Here is a 21429-nt window from a genome sequence, read left to right as displayed (position 1 = left end):
ATTTCATTAATTAATTAATATATTTAAAATATTAATAATTATATCACAAAATTATGTTTGTGTGTGTGTGTGTCTCTCTCTCTATATATATTCATTCCAAACCCTATATTTATTTCATTCATCCCAAAAATTTTCTCTCTCTATATCTCTCTAAATCAAACAAACGAACACAAAGAACGAAGATCAGAAAGGAGAATCTTGATGTTTTTGATGAGAAACAGCAAGAAGATAAGGAGGAGAACAAATGAGAACTAAATGAAAGTTCATACGTGATTCTTCCATTGAGAATGAGAGTTTCTTTGACATTTTTGTTTGATTCATCTGTTTAGCTTATCGGCGAAAGTGGTTTGATTTACAAGAGATTTTGGAATGGACTACAATGGGTGATTGCACCCCATGATTTACCAATATCAGCAGGCTATGCAGTTTTTGTATTCATGGTGAGGTGTGGTGGTGGCTCTGTGGATGACGATTTTGGTGGTGTTGCGGCTGATGACGATTTTGGTGGTGAGGTGGTGATCACACGTGTTGGTATGATCACAAATGATTTGATTGATTATGACCATTAAATTAGTTAATTTGTGACCGATAAACTATATGTGACTAATTAAAAAGATATGCTGTGACCACAAAATAATGTATTATGAAAAAAATTTATTAATCTATGATTGATAATTTGTGATTATATAATAAGTTGTGACTTGTAATATTTGTGATTTGAAACTAATAAATAAATTGTGACTTATAAATTTTTTGTTTTGTGATTGTAAAATAATTTGTGACATAAAATTTCTGATTTGTGACTAAAAAATAATAAGTGAATAACTAAATCGTTAATTTGTGATCAAATTGTATAGATTTGCGACCAAAATATATTTAATAAATAAATAAATAAATTATAAATAAATTTAAATAAAAATCTATTTTTAAAACTTATTTTCTTAATTTTGAAATGTGTGATACTTAAACTCCTTAATTTTGAAATTTTCCTAATTTATATTATGGAAATTTGTTAAGGCATACTTCACTTTTTCTTCATTTATACTTTTTCTTTCTTTCAATTGTACGAGTCATAAATTTGATAAGACATGCGACAAAGAGATATGTTTTTTATTGAAAAAGATTTGATACCTATTCCGGCTATTCACTTTGCTTCCAAATGGTAATTTCTTCGAGTGCATATCTTCCTCATTAAAGTGATTTTTTTTTTTTTTTTTGGATGTTTCATAATTAAGTTATTCGTTTTAGTTGCGATGGTTAGGAAATTGGGTGCCGATTGTGGTGAGGAAAAGTTACTGGTTGGTGGGATGGGTACAAAGACTATTCGTTTTTTCCTTTTTTATTTTTCCTTTTGACAGCACTATATATTTTTTATATAGTATATTAAACGTTTTAATGAAAATTTTAGATTCTAAAGAAGTAAACGATTTTCTTGAACTATGGATCCAAGATCACAGCATCATATAACACAATACTTTAAAGAGTGAAAACTCATAACCATATTATGAAGTTAGGGTCCGTTTGATTGCGAAAATGAAATTTGGGTGAAAAAAAAAACGAATTTCAAGGAATTGAATACCCTAAAAATTATTTTCTTGAAAATTGTCAATATATTGTGTTTGATTGATATAATTTTTCACGTAGAAAATATTGAAATAAATGTGTTTTTTGGTATTCATTTGGCTTTATTTTACATGAAAATTGTCAATTAAAGAAATAAAATTTATTGTTATTGGGGATATAATTTGTTTCCATTGCCAAAAAAAAATCAAGAAAATCATTTGTTTTTTGGTGTTCGTTTGACTTTATTTTACATGAAAATTGTCAATTAAAGAAAAATATTTTTTTACAATTATGGATAGAATTTGTTTCTATTACCCAAAAGAGAGAGAGAGAGAGAGAGAGAGAGAACCTAGAATTCCATTTCCCACAATATAGATGGGAAAACAAATTCAATGAAAAGCTGGAAATGGTTACCGTGTGAAGCAAACCTGGAAATCCAATTGCTAAGAAATAAATGCCTATTAAATACCAACAAAAGTGGAAAATGAAAAACACTCCATGGAATTGGAAGTGAATCAAACACTGTCTTAGAGATTATGTACTCAAATTCTAATTTTCTCAACTTGGGGTTTCATTTTAAATAGCAAACCTTATTTAAAAATAATTAGCTAAGGTTTTGCTTGGGAGTTTTATAATACTGGTTATGGGTATTTTTTAAGGGAAAACTTCACAAGTAAGAGATTAAGTATGACATATTTCAAAATTAAGAAAACAAGTTTCAAACTCCAAAAATCAAATTTTTATTAAAATATATATGATTTAATTAATTAATTGATTTACTTATTAATTAAATATATTTAGCCCACATATCTATATAATTTGGTCATAAATTAACAATTTAATTAGTCACTTATTATTTTTTAGTCACAAATCAAAAATTTTGTATGTCACAAATAAAAAAATTAATTAGTCACGGATTAATTTTTAGTCACAACTTATCAAATTATTGATCACAACTTATTTCTCGATCACAAATCTAAAATTTTATATGTCACATATTGTTTTTCGATCACGAATAAAATTTTTTATAGGTCAAAGATTATTCACTGGTCATAGAATCAAAACTTTTATTGGTCACAACTCATTTATTCATTGCAAATTATTAGATTAATTGATTATGATTAATTTTTCGGTCACAACTTAATAAATTATGAGTGACAAACACAATTTTTAGATCACATCTTATTTATTTATCACAAATTAACTAGTAAGTGGTCACATTCAACCAACAAGTTGGTCACAAACACCCCCACAACACTTGTGACCACTACGTAGCCACTTCTTGCAGTAGCACCCACTGCCACCATCATCGCCATAACTACCATCATCGTCCCCTCCCGACGGCAACATCACCACCTCAAATTAACACATCGTCGCACCATATCCACCACCACCTCAATAGACCCCGTCACCACCAACATATCACCATATCCATTGCCATAATCTCACCACCCACAATATCCACCACCACCACCTCCACCAACAAAACCACAACCACCATTATATACAACATAACCTCCGCCACGTTGGATCCAGCAAAGCCGTCGCCACCCAAACACCACCACCAACACCATTACAACCCCCATCCACCAACTAAAAGAAAACCTAAAACTCCACCAGATCGCAGAGCTGTAGATTCCGGCCACAGTCCACAACAGATCTCAACTACGGCAGCGCAGTAGTCTAACTTGTGAGCTTCGAGCCGCGCTATCAAAGGTTACCACATTCTCACCAACATCACGGTTAGCACCATGATCACCGCATGTACCAAGAATCACCATCATCATTTCTATCTCCACGCCACACCAAATCAACCAAAAAATCTCCAATCTCAATGTTGCCGTCACCGCCACACCATTACCACCAAAAGATCGTGGTTGCAGTGCGAGCAACAGGCGCACTACCGTCGCGGAAAGTCGACAGCACTTGGGGGATAACGCCAACGGAGAAGTTGAATGAAAAGAGATGGACTCCAATTGTTCTATACATGTCGTCGTCGTCAACGATAGCGGTGCTGCTACCGCTACAAGGTGTCATTTGGTCGGGTCCGGAGAGAGGAGAAATTGATAGGGTTTTGAGATGAAATTTGTATAATTAATATTTAATATTTAAATATAAATTTTTCTGATTTTTGAAAGATTAAACTATCCATCCGATTTTAGAATTCAAGAATTTTAAGGTAGGTTATTGTGTAATTTCCACATTTTTTAAAGCATCAACTTCGCATGTTTATTAGGCGCTTCTATTTTGGGTAATTTTTAGTAACAATTTTTAAAACACTTTAATTGTTCAACAAATGCTTAGAAGTTTTTTGTCTGGTAGATCTAAAAAAATTTTAAGAGAATAAACTTACATATATGATCCTTAATGAAATTTTAAATTTATAGCTTCTTATAAGTAAATTTTTTGTACATAAGTTAATTTTTAACTTAAAAGGTGAAATATTTACTTATAATAAAATAAGTTATAAGTAATTTTCGCTTATAAGTAAATTTTATAGTTTAAGCTAATATTGTACTTTTGAAAAAAAAATTATTCATAAGTAATTTTTTTACCAATAAGTAACATTTTATACTTTATAAGTATATTTTTATTTACAAGTTAGTTTTTAACAATATATGAGTGTTGGGAATAATTATTTTATAGGAGATAAAATTAGAATAGAATTTGAGAAACGACTTAAACTCACTGATTTGATGGGTTGAGAAAGACAACCAAAATTATACTACTGTTGTAAATGGTAAATTTATTATTGAATGACAATTGTACCCCTATAGTCCTAAAAATTATTACTTTTGTATCTTTTATTCTTCCCTATAAATACAGAACTTTGTTTCTTAATAAAATACACACGAATCAATTGATTACTCTCTATTTTCTTCTCTTTTATCTCTGTTCATAACACGTTATCAGCAAAAAAATTTAATTTTCAAAGTCTACTGAAGATAATAATTTTTTTTATAAACATAATCACTGATTATGTGTACCAAAATTAATTTGGTAACATCTAATTATAATCAACATTGGACGCATTCATAAATCTGTTTAGTATAGTGGTCATGGCGTTGCACATTGTATGTTTCAAGGCTGAAGAAGCACCATTATATTCACGGGGCTAATGATTATGTTACTGAAGAAGCGCAATTTTTGTAATGGTTATATTCAATATTTTATATATAATTTCTAAGATAATTACAACCGTATTCAATTTTTATAATTGAGGTTGAATGATTATTTCAGAATTATGACCCTTCAACTCTTTACTTTCCACCAAATCAATTACGATGCACGATTTATGTATGCATGATATCTTTTCACGCTACAAATTTGGTGTATAATATGATTTCTTTTACTTTGCAATTTTGCCAGTATAATATGATTTCTTTTAATATTAGTATGGCCATATCACGCCATCTTCAATTCATGCAAAAATTTGGTAATTCATACCGTGTTTAATTCATGTTTGGTAATTAATAAATTCATATCCTATTTGTATAGTAATTTATATGTTTAACCCGATTAAAATTTTTTAGATGGTCCTTTATAAACTTTAAATTGATAATATATCGTGTTGTTGCTTTTAAAATAGCACAATATCATAATTAATAATTCAGAAGAATATTAATCGTGAATTTGTCTATTATAAATAATTTGTTATTGCTCCAGAAGTAGCATAACATTAGAATTAATATTTTTGAAGAATATTACTTGCTCTTGAAGAGAAAAAATTATAAGTTTCAATATCCTAGGAAAATATTGACAAATTCTCTTGAAGAAGCAGTACAACTTGCTCCCAAAGTAACACATATTTCGAAAAATATATTCTTATTTTTAACTAGTGTTTATCCGTGAAGAAAAATATACTCATATCATGTTGATATTGACTACTTGATTAAATAGTAAGTGAAGTTTAATCATACTCTTTGAAACTATTTATATTTTCTTTTGCTTTATTGTGTAGCTAATCAAATGGCAAACATTACAAAACTTGAGTTTGCTATACTTAATATATCTAGCAAAAACTATCAGTTTGGGAGGGACAATAAAAGAAGAAAACAAATAATTTCTACAGGATCTTGTAAAAGCACTTATTTTCTATCGTCATCATCTTCACGATGAATTAAAAATTAAATATCTCATTGAGAAAGATCCACAGACTCTTTGAAAAAAAATTAACTGAAAGAATTGATCACTAGAGGACTGTAGTCCTCCCCAAAGCCACTATTAGTGAGTATACTTTCGTTTGCAAGAATTCAAAACTGTCAGTGAATACAATTCTTAACTGTTTAAAATATGTTCAAAATTGATAAAGATATGCTGTAGAAAACTTTTTCCACCTTTCCACACCTAAAATGTGCTTCTGCAAAAGCAATATTTTGAGCATAGTTTCAAAAAGTACTCAAAAATTATATCTTGCATACTTGTTGAACAAAATAATGAACTATTAATGAACAAAATTACGTCCAACTGGTTCTATACCTTTGCCTAAAGCAAATGCAAGATCAAGATAATGAGTGGACGTGGGCTCAGACGTGCATGTGGAATAAATTATAGATGAAATAATCAACAAAATTGTCAACAAAAAGGCTACAATTTCAAAAGGCCCAAAATAAACAAAAGTAGTACATCAAAAAAGGAACATGAAAAAAATAGCTTTAGATGTGAAATAAAATGGCATTGGATAAATACCTGTCTATGGCAAAACATCTTTTAGATTTCTACCAATAATCAAACTAAAGGAAAGGAAAAAGTGGAAACAAATTTTGTTGATTTTGATTGTCCAATTGATGTGACTCATTTGAATATCTCCGTTTTCTTCATGGATCCAAATGAGAATATTGACTATTTGATTGAAGTGGTGTGATAGAAGATATAGATTAGCTTATTTTCTATGTCTCTAATATTTGCTTTTATTTTAGAAATTTAATTTGAAATATATTTTTACTTTTTGCAAAAAAATAAAAAATAAATTGAAACTTTAATATGCATCGTTAATTTCACAGTATTAAACTATGTTTACCCTTTTAAATTCAAATTCAAGTTTTTTTTAAAATATATTTATTTTGTTATATATAGATTTAAGATGTATTGTCAAGATACCTACTTGGTTGATAGTGCAACTACACATACCATTTTTTCGAAGAAAAAATATTTTTTGTTTAATATTAGCAAAAAATATTATTAATACGATATCAAATGCATCGAATATTGTTGAAAGCTTCGAAAGAGCTTGTATAATTTTACCATATAATATAAATTTATATATTGACGATGCACTTTATTCTAACAAATCCAAAAGAAATTTGCTTAATTTTAAAAATATCCGCTATAATGAATATTGTTATGCCTATCAATTATCATTCCATATTGGGTCATCTTATTGGACCCGAGCGAGGCCCATTAAAGTTGGGCCCCAAAAGCCGAGGCTCTAAAAAGGCCAATCGAATTGCCACCGAGGCCCTAAGTAGTCCAGTCGACGCGCCTGTCGGGGTGCCTATTATTATGCTTATATAATCACCTTCTTATTGGGCTTGGACTTAGGTCCACTAACCTGTTTGGCCCATTTCACTCACATTTCTCTATAGATATGGATCCATTCACACAATTAAGGTAAGTCTTAGCACTCTAGCCAAATCTCCACATCTCCATACTATTGTACTCTATGTATCTATCTTTGTCCGACCGTTGACTTGACTGTCGGAGTGCAAATGGTCGTCGAACTTTTTCTTGTCGCCTTTGTCTCATGACGGGGTACTATATATGCAGGTTTGGAGGAGACGAGGCCGGACATCTGTTGGAGCCATTTTTGGAGGTCAACAAATTGATGCTGTCTGTAGGAATTGGTACATTAACCGTGTTATTCCACGTACAAAAAAAGCCGTCGAAAATTTTTCAAATTTTGGGCAGCAGTGTTCTACCAAAAGAGAGCAAAGGCAGTAGCTCAAGATCATTTTTTACAAAAAAAAAAAAAAAAAAAAAAAAAAAAAAAAAAAAAAAAAAAAACACCACAAAAAAAAAAAAAAAAAAAAAAAGAAAAAAAAAAAAGATGAAGAAATCAGCCACCAAAAGAAAGGAAAAAGGGCAATTGAATATCTCCTTGAACAAGGAAATCTACCGACCATGGCTCTAGCCGTGCAATTGCCAATAAAAGGTTGAAAAACCCACCATGAAAATGGTTATTTTCAGCCAAAAACATAGCTAGTGGAAGGACAAATAGAGGCGTGAAAAATGCCTTGAAAGAATGGAATTTTCCGGTAAAAAAATTAAAGTGGCAAACAACAAGTGATTGCCGGCCATATTTACCATTTGTTTCTGTGACAAATTGTTATCAAAGGCAGCACAAACACCAATTGAAATTTAAAGACAGCTTGCATGAAGAAGAGAAAACCAAAGAAGAAAACAATCCAAGTCCAAACATGTGGAAAAGAGGAAAAAAGAAAATCCTTGTTTACTGGAAATGATTTCGAAGCAGCTGGTCTTTTCAACATTATGGGTGTTCCAACCAAATGAAGTGCACAGGAATTCCTTTTAAGTGGTTTTCTTTGTTCAAAAGTGATTGTAACTTTGCTTCATCTTCTTGACAACTATGGTGGCTATAATTCTACGGTTGGACACAGATAAAATTAGCCACATGGAACTTAGAAAGCAAGTTGGGCGTACGACATTTGACGACAAGAAGACCGACTTAGATTTTTATATTCTAATGATGAATTTTTCATGGAATAACTTATCCACAGTTAGCCACCAATACAAGTAGCCGCATCAATTCATGGTCTCCATTGGTCCCAACTTCCGACTAAGACAATTGAGGTTCAACGATAAATGTCTCCAATCTTCTCTTCTCATTTGCCCTTTAGGTTAGCATTAAATTTGACGGAGGGAAGATTTGATGGTGGCGTGCAAGATGGGCTACCAATCTCAGATTTTCCAGACTTTTGTAGTTATAGGAAGTAGACTTTACAACTTGTTTGGTACTGCTAATAATTCATTTAAAAAAAAAAAAAAAAAAGGTTAAACCCTAACCTTGAGGGCCCTCACCGCCCGCCCTTAGAGCTTTGTGAGGGAGGTAAATATGTGCATGCCTTTCAATTTCTAGAATTTTGGCCAATTAAATATTTTATTTTACTTGGGCCAATTATTGGTCTTTCTTCATCTCCATTGGCCCTAGAGATTTATTTACTGTGGGCCATTTCTATTGGTAAATGAAGTATTGCCATTTAATCCTTCAAATTGGCTGCTATTCAAATTATGGAAAATTGAGGATTTGTCTTCCTTGGTTGCATAACTAAGCTTGTGTAAGTAAATAGACCACAATGTTCAACAAATACATAGCTCGGATCTCTCTTATTCAAATGCTCCTTTTGATCATCCTATCTATTATCCAAGGTGAGTTTCCCCTCTCAAATGTTCAAGGCTAAACTTAAGGACCTTGCATTGTGGAAGATGAGCCCTGAATCATGAATGCATTATTGAGACAACATTGTATGAAACTCTCGTTCCTTGGATAAAGGAAGAGGCAGTACCTTGAAGTCCTCGTTCCTTGAAAAAAAGGGAAGAGGCAAATTGTCGGACATGTTTGCTCTTGCAAAAGGAGCATTTCCTGACCTAATTTGCGGGATGCTTATTATTCGCATCACTATCGTTGAGCTTAACTCTAAATCCTTGTATATCCGAGGTTAGCTTATAAAACTCCGATAGTTCGACAGTTTGCTAGATGTTTATTCCTAACTTTGCGGGATGCTTATTCCCTGCCTTACTATCCTTGAGCTTAGCACTAAGTCCTCGTCTATTTGAGGCCAGTTTATAAGATTTCGATAGTTCGACAGTTTGCCATATGTTCATTCTTGACTTCGCGGTATGCTTGTTCCCCTCCTCACTATCATTGTGTTTAGCTCTAAGTTCTCATCTATCATAGGCCAGCTTATAAAACTTCGATAGTTAGACAGTTCACCATATGTTTATTCATGACTCTGTGAGATGTCTTTTCCTCGCTTCTCGCCGTCGTTGAGCCTAGCTCTAAGTCCTCATCATTCCGAGGCAAGTCACTAAAACTCCGATAGTTCAAGAGTTATTCGCGGGACGTCTATCCCCCGCCTCACCAGATGCTGTCCAAAGCTTTACAAAGTTTCATGCCATCTCATAAGCGTCATCCCCTGTGGGTCAGCGCATCGACCGCAGATGAGCATCTCTATCAGCTTTACAAAATTCAACCCTTCCCACATTTCAACCCTATGGGTCATCGCCCCGTCGCAGCATTGAAAAAACTTTACATAGTTTCAAGCCATTTCCTAAGCATCGTTCCTTGTGGGTCAGCACATCGGTCACAGATAAGCTTCTCCATTAGCTTTACAAAGTTTCAATCCTCTCCCTGTGGGTCATCGCCTCGGTCTCAACGTTGCAAAAGTTTTACAAAGCTTTAAGCCATCTCTCAAGCGTCGTCTCCTGTAGGTCAGTGCATCAATCATAGATGAGCTTCTTCATCAGCTTTACAAAGTTCCAACCCTCTCGACATGGAGTCTCCTGTGGGTCATTGCCTCAGCCACAGTGTTGCGTAAGCTTTACAAAGATTCAAGTCATCTCCATGCGTCGTCCCCTGTAGGTCAGCGCCTTGATCTAAGATGAGCCCGTCTTTCAGCTTCACAAGCTTTAACCATCTCCCATGCGTCGTCCCCTGTGGGTCAGTTAAACCTACACTTAGAGCGGAAACTATACACAAATGATCAAAAAGTTCACGGCTGATATAAATATTTACCCATGAACTTGGGTGCTATTGTTGCGCCTATAAATTATCACCTCATATTGGGCCATCTTATTGGACCCGGATGAGGCTAATTAGAGTTGGACCCTAAAGCCGAGGCTCTAAAGATGCTAGCCGAAGCGCCACCGAGGCCCTAAGAAATCCAACCGAGGCGCCTATCGAGGTGCCTATTATTATGCTTATATAATCACCTCATTATTGGGTTCGGACTTAGGCCCACTAACCCATTTAGCCCATTTCACTCACATTTCTCTATATATATGGATCCTTTAACACAATTAAAGTAAGTCTCAACACTCTAGCCAAATCCTCCATTTCCATAGTATTTCATTCTATATATCTATCTCCGTCCAATCGTTAACTTGGTCGTCGGAGTGCTAACAATCACCAAACTTATTCTCGTCCGGTCGCCTTTGCCTCTTGACAGGTTGCTAAATGTGCAGGTTCGAAGGAGAAGAGGTTGGACATCTGTTGGCGCCATTTTTGGAGGTTAACAGATATCACATTGATACGGTGCTAGAAAATATTATTGAATATCGTTGTACAACTTCTTTTGTATCTATTTAGAAGCAAATAAAATAAAAAATTCATACACTCTCATCTAGTATGTATTATACATTTATAAAAACAGACGAATTAAATATTGTCACGAACCAAAAGTTCCTTGATCCAAATTTTTTTATATTTTGGCATGATCGACTTGGACATCTAGAAGCTATAATGATACGTCGAATAATAAACTACTCACATGGACATCTTTTAAAGTACCAGAAGATTCTTTTACCTAATGATTATCCATGTGTAGCTTATTCGTAAGGCAAGTTAGTCATTAAACATTCGACTACAAAGGTTATTATTGAATCACCAACTTTCTTGAAAAAAATTCATGGAGATACATGTAGGCTAATACACCAACTATGTGGATCATTTCGTTATTTTATGGTTCTTCCACTATATGATAACATGTTTTCTTACTTTTCACTAGGAATGTAGCTTTTAATAGACTATTTGCTCAAAAAATAAAATTACGAGCGCAATTCCCTGACTATTCAGTCAAGACTATTCATTTTGACAATGCTGATGAATTTAGATCACATGCATTTGATGATTATTGTATGTCAATTGAGATTGTAATTGAACATTCGGTTGCGCATGTCCATACACAAAATGATTTAGCAAACTCATTTAATAAACGTTTACAACTTATTATTAGACCATGACTTATGAAAAACAAAGCTCACAACTTCTATTTTGGGTCATACCATTTTGCAGGTTGCATCATTGGTTCGTATAAGGCTAACTGCTTATTATTAATATTCACTTTTACAACTTAAATTTAGTCATGAACCTGACATTTCTTATCTACGAACTTTTAGTTGTGCTATCCAAATTCCTATTTCACCCTGACAACGTACTAAAATCCCAATGAAAACTTGGAATTTATGTGAATTTCAATTCACCATCTATTATTAGGTATCTTGAACCTTTAACGAGTGATTTACTTATTGCACATTTTACAGATTATTATTTTGATGAAAACAACTTTCCCAATTTTGAGAGGAAAAAAACTACATCCTGAAAAATACAGTAAAATTTATTGGAATGAACGACTCTATCTTACTTTGATCTCCGCAAATATGAGTAAGAGGTTGAAAAAAATCATTCATTTGCAAAAGGTTGTAAATCAATTACCTGATGTATTTGTTGGCATAAGAAAAGTGACAAAATCATATATTCTAGTAAAAAATATTTTAGGAAAAATTTATGTTCTTGTAGGATAATTTGCAATAGCAAATATATATTTCTCAGAAACGTTAGAAGCCTGGTCAACCAGCTAGTTCAAAAGTCTCTATATCTCAAAAAGGAAAATTACAAGAAAAAAATCAACTAAAAACTCTAGAAGAAGTAACATTAGAAATGATTGAACAATCAAATATTGAAAATATGATCCGTGAAGAACCACAAATGTCTGAGAATTATGAGATTTCAATAAATTATATGTTATCTCATATATTATGGGAACAAAATAATATTGATATAGACAATACTTCCACTTTTATCGTAACTCTTGATATTATGCAAAATGAGGATTTTGAATAATAGTCAGTTAAAGACTGTCAACATAGAAATAATTGGTCAAAATGGAAAGAAGCTATACGAGCGGAATTGAATTCCTTAGGGAAACGAAAAGTGTTTGGACCTGTAGTTCAAACATCTGAAAATATAATCCCTGTTGGATACAAATGAGTTTCTATACAAAAGAGAAATGAAAATAATAAAATTACAAGATATAAAACCTGACTCGTAGCTCAAGGTTTCTCACACAAAAATCAAGAATTGATTATGAGGAAACATATTTTTTCGTAATTGATACCATCACTTTTAGATTCTTAATTAGTTAGACCGTTTATAAAAGCTCGATATGCTTAGATGTAGTAACTGCCTATTTGTAAAGTTCACTTGATAGTGACATACATATGAAAGTCCTCAAAAAACTAAAAGTGCCAGAAACAAATGATACATTCCTGAGAGCAGCGGTCTCAATTAAATTACAAAATCATTATATGGATTGAAGCAATCCGAATGCATGTAGTATAATCGCTTTAGCAAACATTTGTTGATGGAGGGTTATAAAAATAACAATCATGTCCATGTATTTTCATAAAGAAAATAAATATTGGATTTACAATTGCGACAATTTATGTTGACGATTTAAATTTAATTGGAATTTGTGAAGAACTCAACAAAACTACAGATTATTTGAGAAACGAATCTGAAATTAAATATTTGGGAAAAAAATTAAATTTTGTCTTGGATTACAGATTGAACACTTCCCAAAAAGAATATTTGTTCATCAATCTACATATATAGAAAAAATTTTAAAATATTTTTATATGGATAATGCACATCCAATGACATGACCTATGATTATTCGATCACTTGAGGTAAAAATGATTCATTTCGTTCATTTGAAGATGAAGGAAAAGGTTCTTGGTCTTGAAGTACTACATCTTAGTACAATTGGAGTTTTAACTTATATTGCAAATTGCACTCAACTTGACATATCTTTTTTTTTCTAAATCTCATTGCAAGATATAGCTCTACACAAACTCAAAGATAGAATGTTGTTAAACATATATTTCGTTATTAAAGAGCACTATTGATTTGAGATTATTTTATTCTCAAAAGTCGGGATCTACTTTAATGGGATATGCGGATGTAGGTTATCTCCCTGAGTTACATAAAGCTAAGTGACAAACAGAATATGTTTACACATGGAGGAATAACTATGTCATGGAGATATGTGAAAAATTCTTGATCAAAACATCCTCAAATCATTCTAAAGTTATTACTAACTATGAAGCATGCCAAAAATGTGTATGGTTGAGAAATACGACCCATCATATCTAAACATCATACGGGTTAAATTCAACAAAACATAGTCCAATAATTTTGTATAAAGATAATACAACTTTTATTACACAACTCAAAGGAGCCTATATCAAAGGTGATGAGATGAATCATATTTTTTTCAAAATTCTTTCATACACATTAGTTTCAAAAGAATGTAGACATCACTGCTTAACAAATTTGGTCAAATGACAATGTGATAAATTTATTCACAAGCACTGCCAACATCTACATTCAAGAAATTGGTTCAAGAGATTGGAATGCGTTGACTCAAAGATTTTCAGCGATCAACATTAGGAGAGTAGCTATACTATTTCCCTTCAATTAGGTTTATTCCACTGAGTTTGCCTAACAATGTTTTAATGAGACAACATTTAAAATACTTCAAAATAACTGTATTTTTTTTCCTTTGTTTGATGTTTTGTTCCATTGAAATTTTATCGAACAATGTTTTAACAATGTAGATATTTTATAATGTGTCACTCAAGAGAGGATGTTGTAAATTGTAAGTTTATTAGTGAATGATAATTATACTCATGCAATCCTAAAAATTATTATCATTGTATCCCTAATGCATCCTTATAAATATATGGCTTTGATTATTAATAAAATATACACAAGTGTATTGAATTCTCTTTATTTTCTTCACTTTTCTCTCTTTTCATAACAATTGCATCGATTTTGGGTAATTTAAATCATTCAAAATCTATGTCCAAAAAAATTAACATATACCCATTTTTTCAACTTTTGGAAATAAAATAACCCTCCAAACATGCCCTAAATCATTGTATATCTCGAGGAACCTACTGTCATTGGAATTACTTGGAATCAATATATGAAATGATAAGAATAACATAATGGACTTCTCAAATGAGATCCCAACATATGACAATTGGAGGGTACAAACAAAACATCAGTTGTAATGTACTTTGGTTGTTTGCATTAATTAGGGGTCGAACTAGACATACTATCGTCAAGCATTCACATATTAAATTCATCATATTTCCCTTTTTTATTTTTATTTTATTTATTTATTTTTTTCAAAGGTGACAGGTTTATGCGATACATTTTTATCGTTGACTAAATAAAATATAATAAATAAAAAGACAAAATACAATTAAAGTGACGGATAAAAGAACAAAAATGTTGAAAAAGAAACGAAATACAAACAATTAGATCATCGTACCTTTGTCCATATTGAACTTGTTATCTTTATATACAACCATCAATGACTGTCTCCACCACCCAACATCACTGGTACGCAAACATTTGTTGGATTCATTTACTCGCAACAAGTAGATAACACGTTTAAGACTTTCGATTTTATTGGAGTTATTTTTAATCGGACTGATATTTTTTTTAATCAATTTCAACAAATAATACTTTCCATAGAAAGAGAATGTCTTACTATATATTTTATGGATATATTCACTAGTGCCAATTGTAAAATTAAAATAATTAATAAATAAGTTAGTTAATAAGTCATTTTCACTTTCGATCGACCTATAAATGGGAAAAAAAGAGAGAAATAACATACTAAGCTAGAAAAAAGAAAAAGAAGAAAAAGAAAAAAAAAAGTAAGCCACTGTTTGGAAATAAGTTATGAATCGTTTAAATTATAAATAAATAAAAAAATGAGATGATTATTAAATACTTGTGAGTTGATAAAAATATGTAATTAAAAATTAAATATGATAAATTTATAAAGAGATTTGTTGGACGAACAAGGCCATGTGATCCTGTCTGTCTAGAAAATTGAGGCACAGAGTCCACAAGCGCCCTCTCCAATAGGGAGGCGCCAATTAGGCCTGTGGTCCTGTCCAAACAAAATTATCCATGAAAATTAGGTCCACTACCTCCCAAAAACAACTAATTTGAATAATACCCTATAAACTAATTAAATAATCTAATCACGTAATTAATACTTTCTAATCTATCAAAACCCAATGCAAACTCCCGATACCCAAAAATCTGGTATTGCCCTCTTCTCGCCACAGATGCACACACAGTTCATCACAATTGGCGCCGAAGACTCAGAGAGTGACCCATAACCTGGAATTGATCTATGGCGTCCGAAAACACTTGCGTTCCCAGAAGTACCACAAGAGGGGACTCTGGGCTATCAAGGCCAAAAATGAAGGCAAATTCCCAACCCACAAGAAGAAATCTGTAGCTGCTGAGCCAGCTGCTGATAAGGCACCCAAATTTGATCTAGCTGTTGATGTCAACAAGCCACTTTCCAACAAGTGCACGCACAAACCCACAAAAACTTGGGGCTAGTATTACTCCAAGGACAATGTTGATTATATTGACCGAAAGATTTAAGGGGAAGCTTGTTGTTTTCTTGAATCAGCTTGCTTCTGGATTGTTGCTTGTTACTGGATCACTCAAGATCAATGGTTTTCCTCTAAGACGTGTCAACCAAGCCTACATTATTGCTGCTTCCTCAAAGGTTGACATCTCTGGGGTGAAGTGGAGAAGTTCGATGACAAGTATTTTGCCAAGCAAGCTGAGGAAAAGAAGAAGGGTGAGACTGAATACTTTGGGGCAGAAAGAGAGGAGAAAATGTGCTTTCAGTAAAGAAGAAAGATGACCAAAAAGCGGTTGATGCAGAATCGTTAAAAGCTATTGAGAGTGTTCCAGAATTGAAGTTCTATTTGGGAGCAAGATTCTCTCTCTAAAGGCTGGAATAAAACCTCATGAGCTCGTCTTTTAGATGAATTTACTTATTTGTTTACTCTTGTTCCTGTATTTTATCTTCCTTAAGTTTGCATTAGAGATTAATCTTGGAACACCGTTTTATCTGTTATAAACATTAAAGTTTTGCTGCTTTGAACTTGGTGTGACTTACGGCTAGGAAAAAAAAATTTTGGTAGCATCCATAGCAGCTTTCTTCTTCTAGCTTATTGAGAAAATTAGTCTCGTTCTCTGGTTCCAATTACCCTCCAGAACCCATTCAAACAGGTCCTTATGGGCCGAGTCAAGAAGAAGATAATCTTAACCTTCCCAATACGCTAGGTTCCCAAATTTCAATCATATTCGGGAAAGTGGAAGATCGAGTTTGATGAGAAATGAAGAGAATGATATTGGTAAGATTCAAGACGTTTGACAAAATGTCACTTATTTAGTTTTGTCACATTTTTGAATTTCTGTCACTTTTTAAATATTTATCATTTTTTTTCAGTCATCTTTTTTGAAATTTCTCACATTTTGGTGGTGGTGAAGGAGTAATTGAATTTGGTGTAGGCGATGACGATTGAGAAAAAACTTAGCTTATTTTTATGTTGGGATCTTCATTAAGTGAAGGTCAATGGGTTGGTTGAGTTGCTATATGACGATGACTATGAATTGATTCAAAAATATTTGACATTTTGATTGGCATTTTGTCAATAAACTGATTTAAAAATATTTGATGGTGAATAGAGAAAGGGGAGAGACAGTGGTTGTGTTGCTTTTTTGAGTGCTTGTCACTTTTTTGAATTTTTATCACTTTTGAAAGTTTGTCACTCACTTTCTTGAAATTTCTGTAACTTTTTTTAGCGACAAATATCACTTGTTAATAAAAGTGACATTATACTTCTGACACTTTTTAAAATTTCTGTCACTTTTTGAATGTACATTACGTTCTTTGAACTTTGTCACTTTTTCAAGTGTTTATAACCTTTTTTGAATTTCTGTCACTTTGTAAATGTTTGTCACTTTTTTGAATTTTTGTCACATTTCTAATTTTTTGAATTTCTTTGAACTTTGTCACTTTTTCAAGTGTTTGTAACTTTCTTTGAATTTCTGTTACTTTTTTTTTTAAAATTTTATTTTCAGTCATCTTTTTGTGAAATTTCTCACATTTTGGTGGTGATGAAGAAGTAATTGAATTTGGTGTAGGCGATGATGATTGAAAAAAAACTTAACTTATTCTCATGTTGGGATTTTCATTAAGTAAAGGTCAATAAGTTGGTTGAATTGCTAGATGACGATGACTGTAAATTGATTTAAAAATATTTGACATTTTGATTGGCATTTTGTCGGTAAACTGATTTAAAAATGTTTGATGGTGAATGGAAAAAGAGGAGAGATGATGGCTATGTTACTTTTTTGAGTGCTGGTCACTTTTTTGAATTTTTATCACTTTTTGAAGTTTGTCACTCACTTTCTTGAAATTTCTGTAACTTTTTTTAGTGACAAATATCACTTGTTAATAAAAATGACATTATACTTCTGACATTTTTAAAATTTCTGTCACTTTTTGAATATACGTTACTTTCTTTGAACTTCGTCACTTTTTTCGAGTGTTTGTAACTTTTTTTGAATTTCTGTCACTTTTTAAAATTTTGTCACATTTCTAATTGTTCGTCACCTTGTTTTTGGATTTGTGCAATTTTTTTAGTGTATGTCACTTTTTTGAATGTTCTCTCACTTTTTTTTTCTATTTTTCTCACTTTTTTTCTCACTTTTATTTTTATTTTTATAAAGTTTGTGTTACTTTTGTGAGTGTATGTCACTTTCTTTGAATTTTTTTTACTTTTTCAAATGTTTGTCACTTTTTTCAATTTATATCACTTTTTAAATATATGTCACATTTTAGTGTTTGTCGATTTTTTCTCATTTTTTTATTGTTTGTTATTTTTTTGAATTTTTGTTACTTTTTTAAGTGATAAACATCAATTTTTTTATTTGTACGTCACCTTTTTAATATGTATGTAAAAAAGTGACACTTTACAAAGTATTTTTTACTTCCAAAATATTTTTCATATGATTTTTCAGAACACATGTAATTTTAGGAGTATTTTTGTAAGCTGTCCTTTATAAATTTACCAGACTGACCTCAAAAAAGAAAAAAAAGGGGGGAAAATTGTATCGAATAGGGAAACTTCTGCTCACGCGTTACACGAGAAACCTCACACGTACTGCACAGACTGGTATTCGATGCGGTCGTGCACGTGTCCTTTCCTTCGACCCTAATACCCCCACGCAACCCACCCCATAATCCAGTCATTTATATTCTCCTCGTTTCTCAATCTTTTAGAGTGTGGACCCTAAATTCAAACAATTAGAGCTCTAACACGCTGTCGTTTTCAATGGAATCGGATTCCCTTAGCTCAAATATCAGCTATTTTGGGCGAAAACTCAGCGATTTGAATATCAATGATAATTCCGCCGCCTTCAGCGACTGTAACAGTGATAGATCCGGCGAGTTTCCGACGACGTCTTCTCAGAGCCGCCGCCTGTTACTCGCCTGCGCTTCTGATAATTCTGAGGAGTTGATTTCTCAACTGATATTGGACCTCCAGTCCGATAATATAGATGATCAAAAACAAGCCGCCATGGGAATCAGGTTGCTCGCCAAAAACAAACCGGAGAATCGGATAAAAATTGCAAGAACTGGCGCCATTAAACCGCTTGTATCGATAATTTCGTCAAATGATGCTCAATTACAGGAATATGGAGTCACTGCGATTCTTAATTTGTCACTGTGTGATGAAAATAAGGATTTGATTGCATCTTCTGGCGCTATCAACCCCTTAGTCCGCGCGTTGAAATTGGGAACTTCGACTGCTCGAGAGAACGCGGCTTGCGCTCTGCTTCGGCTCTCCCAGATCGAAGAGAATAAAATCACGATTGGCCGGTCCGGAGCGATTCTTCCGCTGGTGAATTTGCTAGAGATAGGAAATTTTCGAGGCAAAAAGGATGCTTGCACGGCTTTGTATTCGCTCTGCTCCGTTAAGGAGAACAAAACTAGGGCTGTTCAGGCGGGGATTATGAAGTCTCTGGTGGAGTTAATGGCGGATTTTGGGTCGAACATGGTAGACAAATCGGCTTTTGTTTTAAGCCTATTGGTATCAACGCCGGAAGCCAGGGCGGCACTGGTGGAGGAAGGCGGCATTCCGGTGCTGGTGGAATTAGTGGAGGTGGGAACCCAACGGCAGAAGGAGATTGCAGCGTGCATATTATTGCAATTATGCGAAGATAGCTTGATCTACCGGACAATGGTGGCCCGCGAAGGAGCGATTCCGCCTTTGGTCGCCTTGTCGCAGACCGGAACAAGTCGTGCAAAACAGAAGGTAAGACAAGTAACTTGTTTAATTTTAAATTTCAACTATAAAAGAATAAGTAATTTTTTTAAAAATGTTTTGGCAAACATGCTCATTTGTTCCATGAACAGATGAAATCGTTAAATGCTTAATCTAAAGATATTAATTAAGAGTAGTTTAATGAATTAATTAACAGGAATAATTTGTTTTGGTTATTGGTCCGTCAATAATGGTGGTGCAAGTCTCTCACACGTTGTCTACACATAGAACCAATTAAAATATCATTACAACTTTGAGTGGACAAAGGTGCTCACTTTAATTTTGTTTGTTTTTAGTGAAAAGCCATGTTATCGATAGGTAGAATTGGGTTTGGATCAGGATTGGGACAAAGCTAGACACCATAATAGACATATAACGAGTGTCATCGAATCATCTTCACAAAAATATGTAACTAAAGAGCCAATGGGACTCTTAGTGGTGCTTTAGGATTAGGTTGTGTTATATTTAGTGCATTGGTCACAAGTTCTTTCATTTTCGTATCATCGTATGAATCAAGTAGAGTACTAAACTCACTTTTAAAACCCATAAAATAATATTTATGGAGATAATTTCGTGGCCAACAAACCTTTTCTTTTTATTCATAAAGAAGAAACTTGTGTTTTCCTTGATGAGAATAAGGAAGGAATATGAAATTATTTTTTACTTCAGATAATCTCTCACAAACCAACTACATTATTTTTAGAGTTGTGCTACACTTACAAACATAGTTTACAAAGTAGGTTGGCAAAATAATATTCACACCAATCATTTCAAAAACATGTTTTTAAATCATTTGACATTGATGGCCTAAATTTTACTAGCATATCTTTTGTCAACGAACTTTGTAAAGAAACTTTGTACAAGTAGAATTATTGTTATTATTTTTTTCATCTTTGTTGATGTGATTTGATGAAAAAGTTAATTGTGTGTTAAAAATTTAATAGTAGCATTAATATTAAAGATTATGTCACACACTTGTTTGGTACAAAGGTATTATTCATTATTGTAGAGTGGCATGTGTAATTTGATTTGTGTGGTGTGATTTTGGGGACAGTCAGAAGCACTGATTGAGGTTTTACGGCAGCCACGATCCGGGAATGGCGCTGCATCTGCAAGAACATCTAATGTGTCGGTTTGATGTGTCCCCGCGTGCCCCCCGTGGGACCCATCAATCTTTATCAGCCAAACCGCAATGGAAGGCGCAGAAAATATGGAGGACGACGAAAAAGGAGGAAAGAGGATGAGAAAAAGAATTGTGTCAACTTGTAAATACTTCTTGTGTTGAAGAAAGGGTTGTAAATTTCTCCAAACTTTTGGGTTTTGATATTGCTACATTTTCAATCTTTTGCTTTATTCGTGTAGAGATGCTGATGAAAATAATAATTACAAAAAGATTTTGCCTATCCCATTCTTTGAAAAAAAATTATTTTTAAACAGTAATTTAACATTATTTCAATCAGATATTTTTCAAAAAAATAATGGCCTTGTTTGTGATCCATTCTTTTGAAAAAATACATTTTTCAACAGTGTTGTAATATCATTTAAACCATACATTCTTTAATAAAATAATATTACACACAAATTCAAAATTTTTCTTTATATTTTAACTATACATTTTTCATCAATACA

General features: G+C 32.8%; 1 protein-coding gene and 1 pseudogene across 1 annotated transcript; both read left to right on the top strand.

Moving 5' to 3' along the window:
* Positions 1–16573, top strand: part of LOC111366709 — a 29195-nt pseudogene extending 12622 nt beyond the window's left edge.
* A 2169-nt stretch (positions 16574–18742) lies between these two features.
* On the top strand, positions 18743–21203 carry LOC111367412 (U-box domain-containing protein 4-like). Its single transcript, XM_022988265.1, has 2 exons — positions 18743–19791; positions 20855–21203. Exons 1-2 carry the CDS (start codon positions 18808–18810, stop codon positions 20936–20938), a joined length of 1068 nt encoding a protein of 355 aa, XP_022844033.1. The 5' UTR covers positions 18743–18807; the 3' UTR covers positions 20939–21203.
* Positions 21204–21429: the final 226 nt, after the last annotated feature.

Source organism: Olea europaea, chromosome 18 (assembly GCF_002742605.1).
Source record: "Olea europaea var. sylvestris chromosome 18, O_europaea_v1, whole genome shotgun sequence".
Lineage (NCBI taxonomy): Eukaryota > Viridiplantae > Streptophyta > Magnoliopsida > Lamiales > Oleaceae > Olea > Olea europaea.
This window is presented reverse-complemented; position numbering and strand designations above follow the sequence as displayed.

Excerpts from the sequence above, each read along its gene's own strand:
- LOC111367412 (XM_022988265.1), top strand. The coding sequence starts at position 18,808 with ATGGAATCGGATTCCCTTAGCTCAAATATCAGCTATTTTGGGCGAAAA. Across the intron at positions 19,792-20,854 it reads CAAGTCGTGCAAAACAGAAG|TCAGAAGCACTGATTGAGGT; the intron begins GTAAGACAAGTA and ends TTTTGGGGACAG.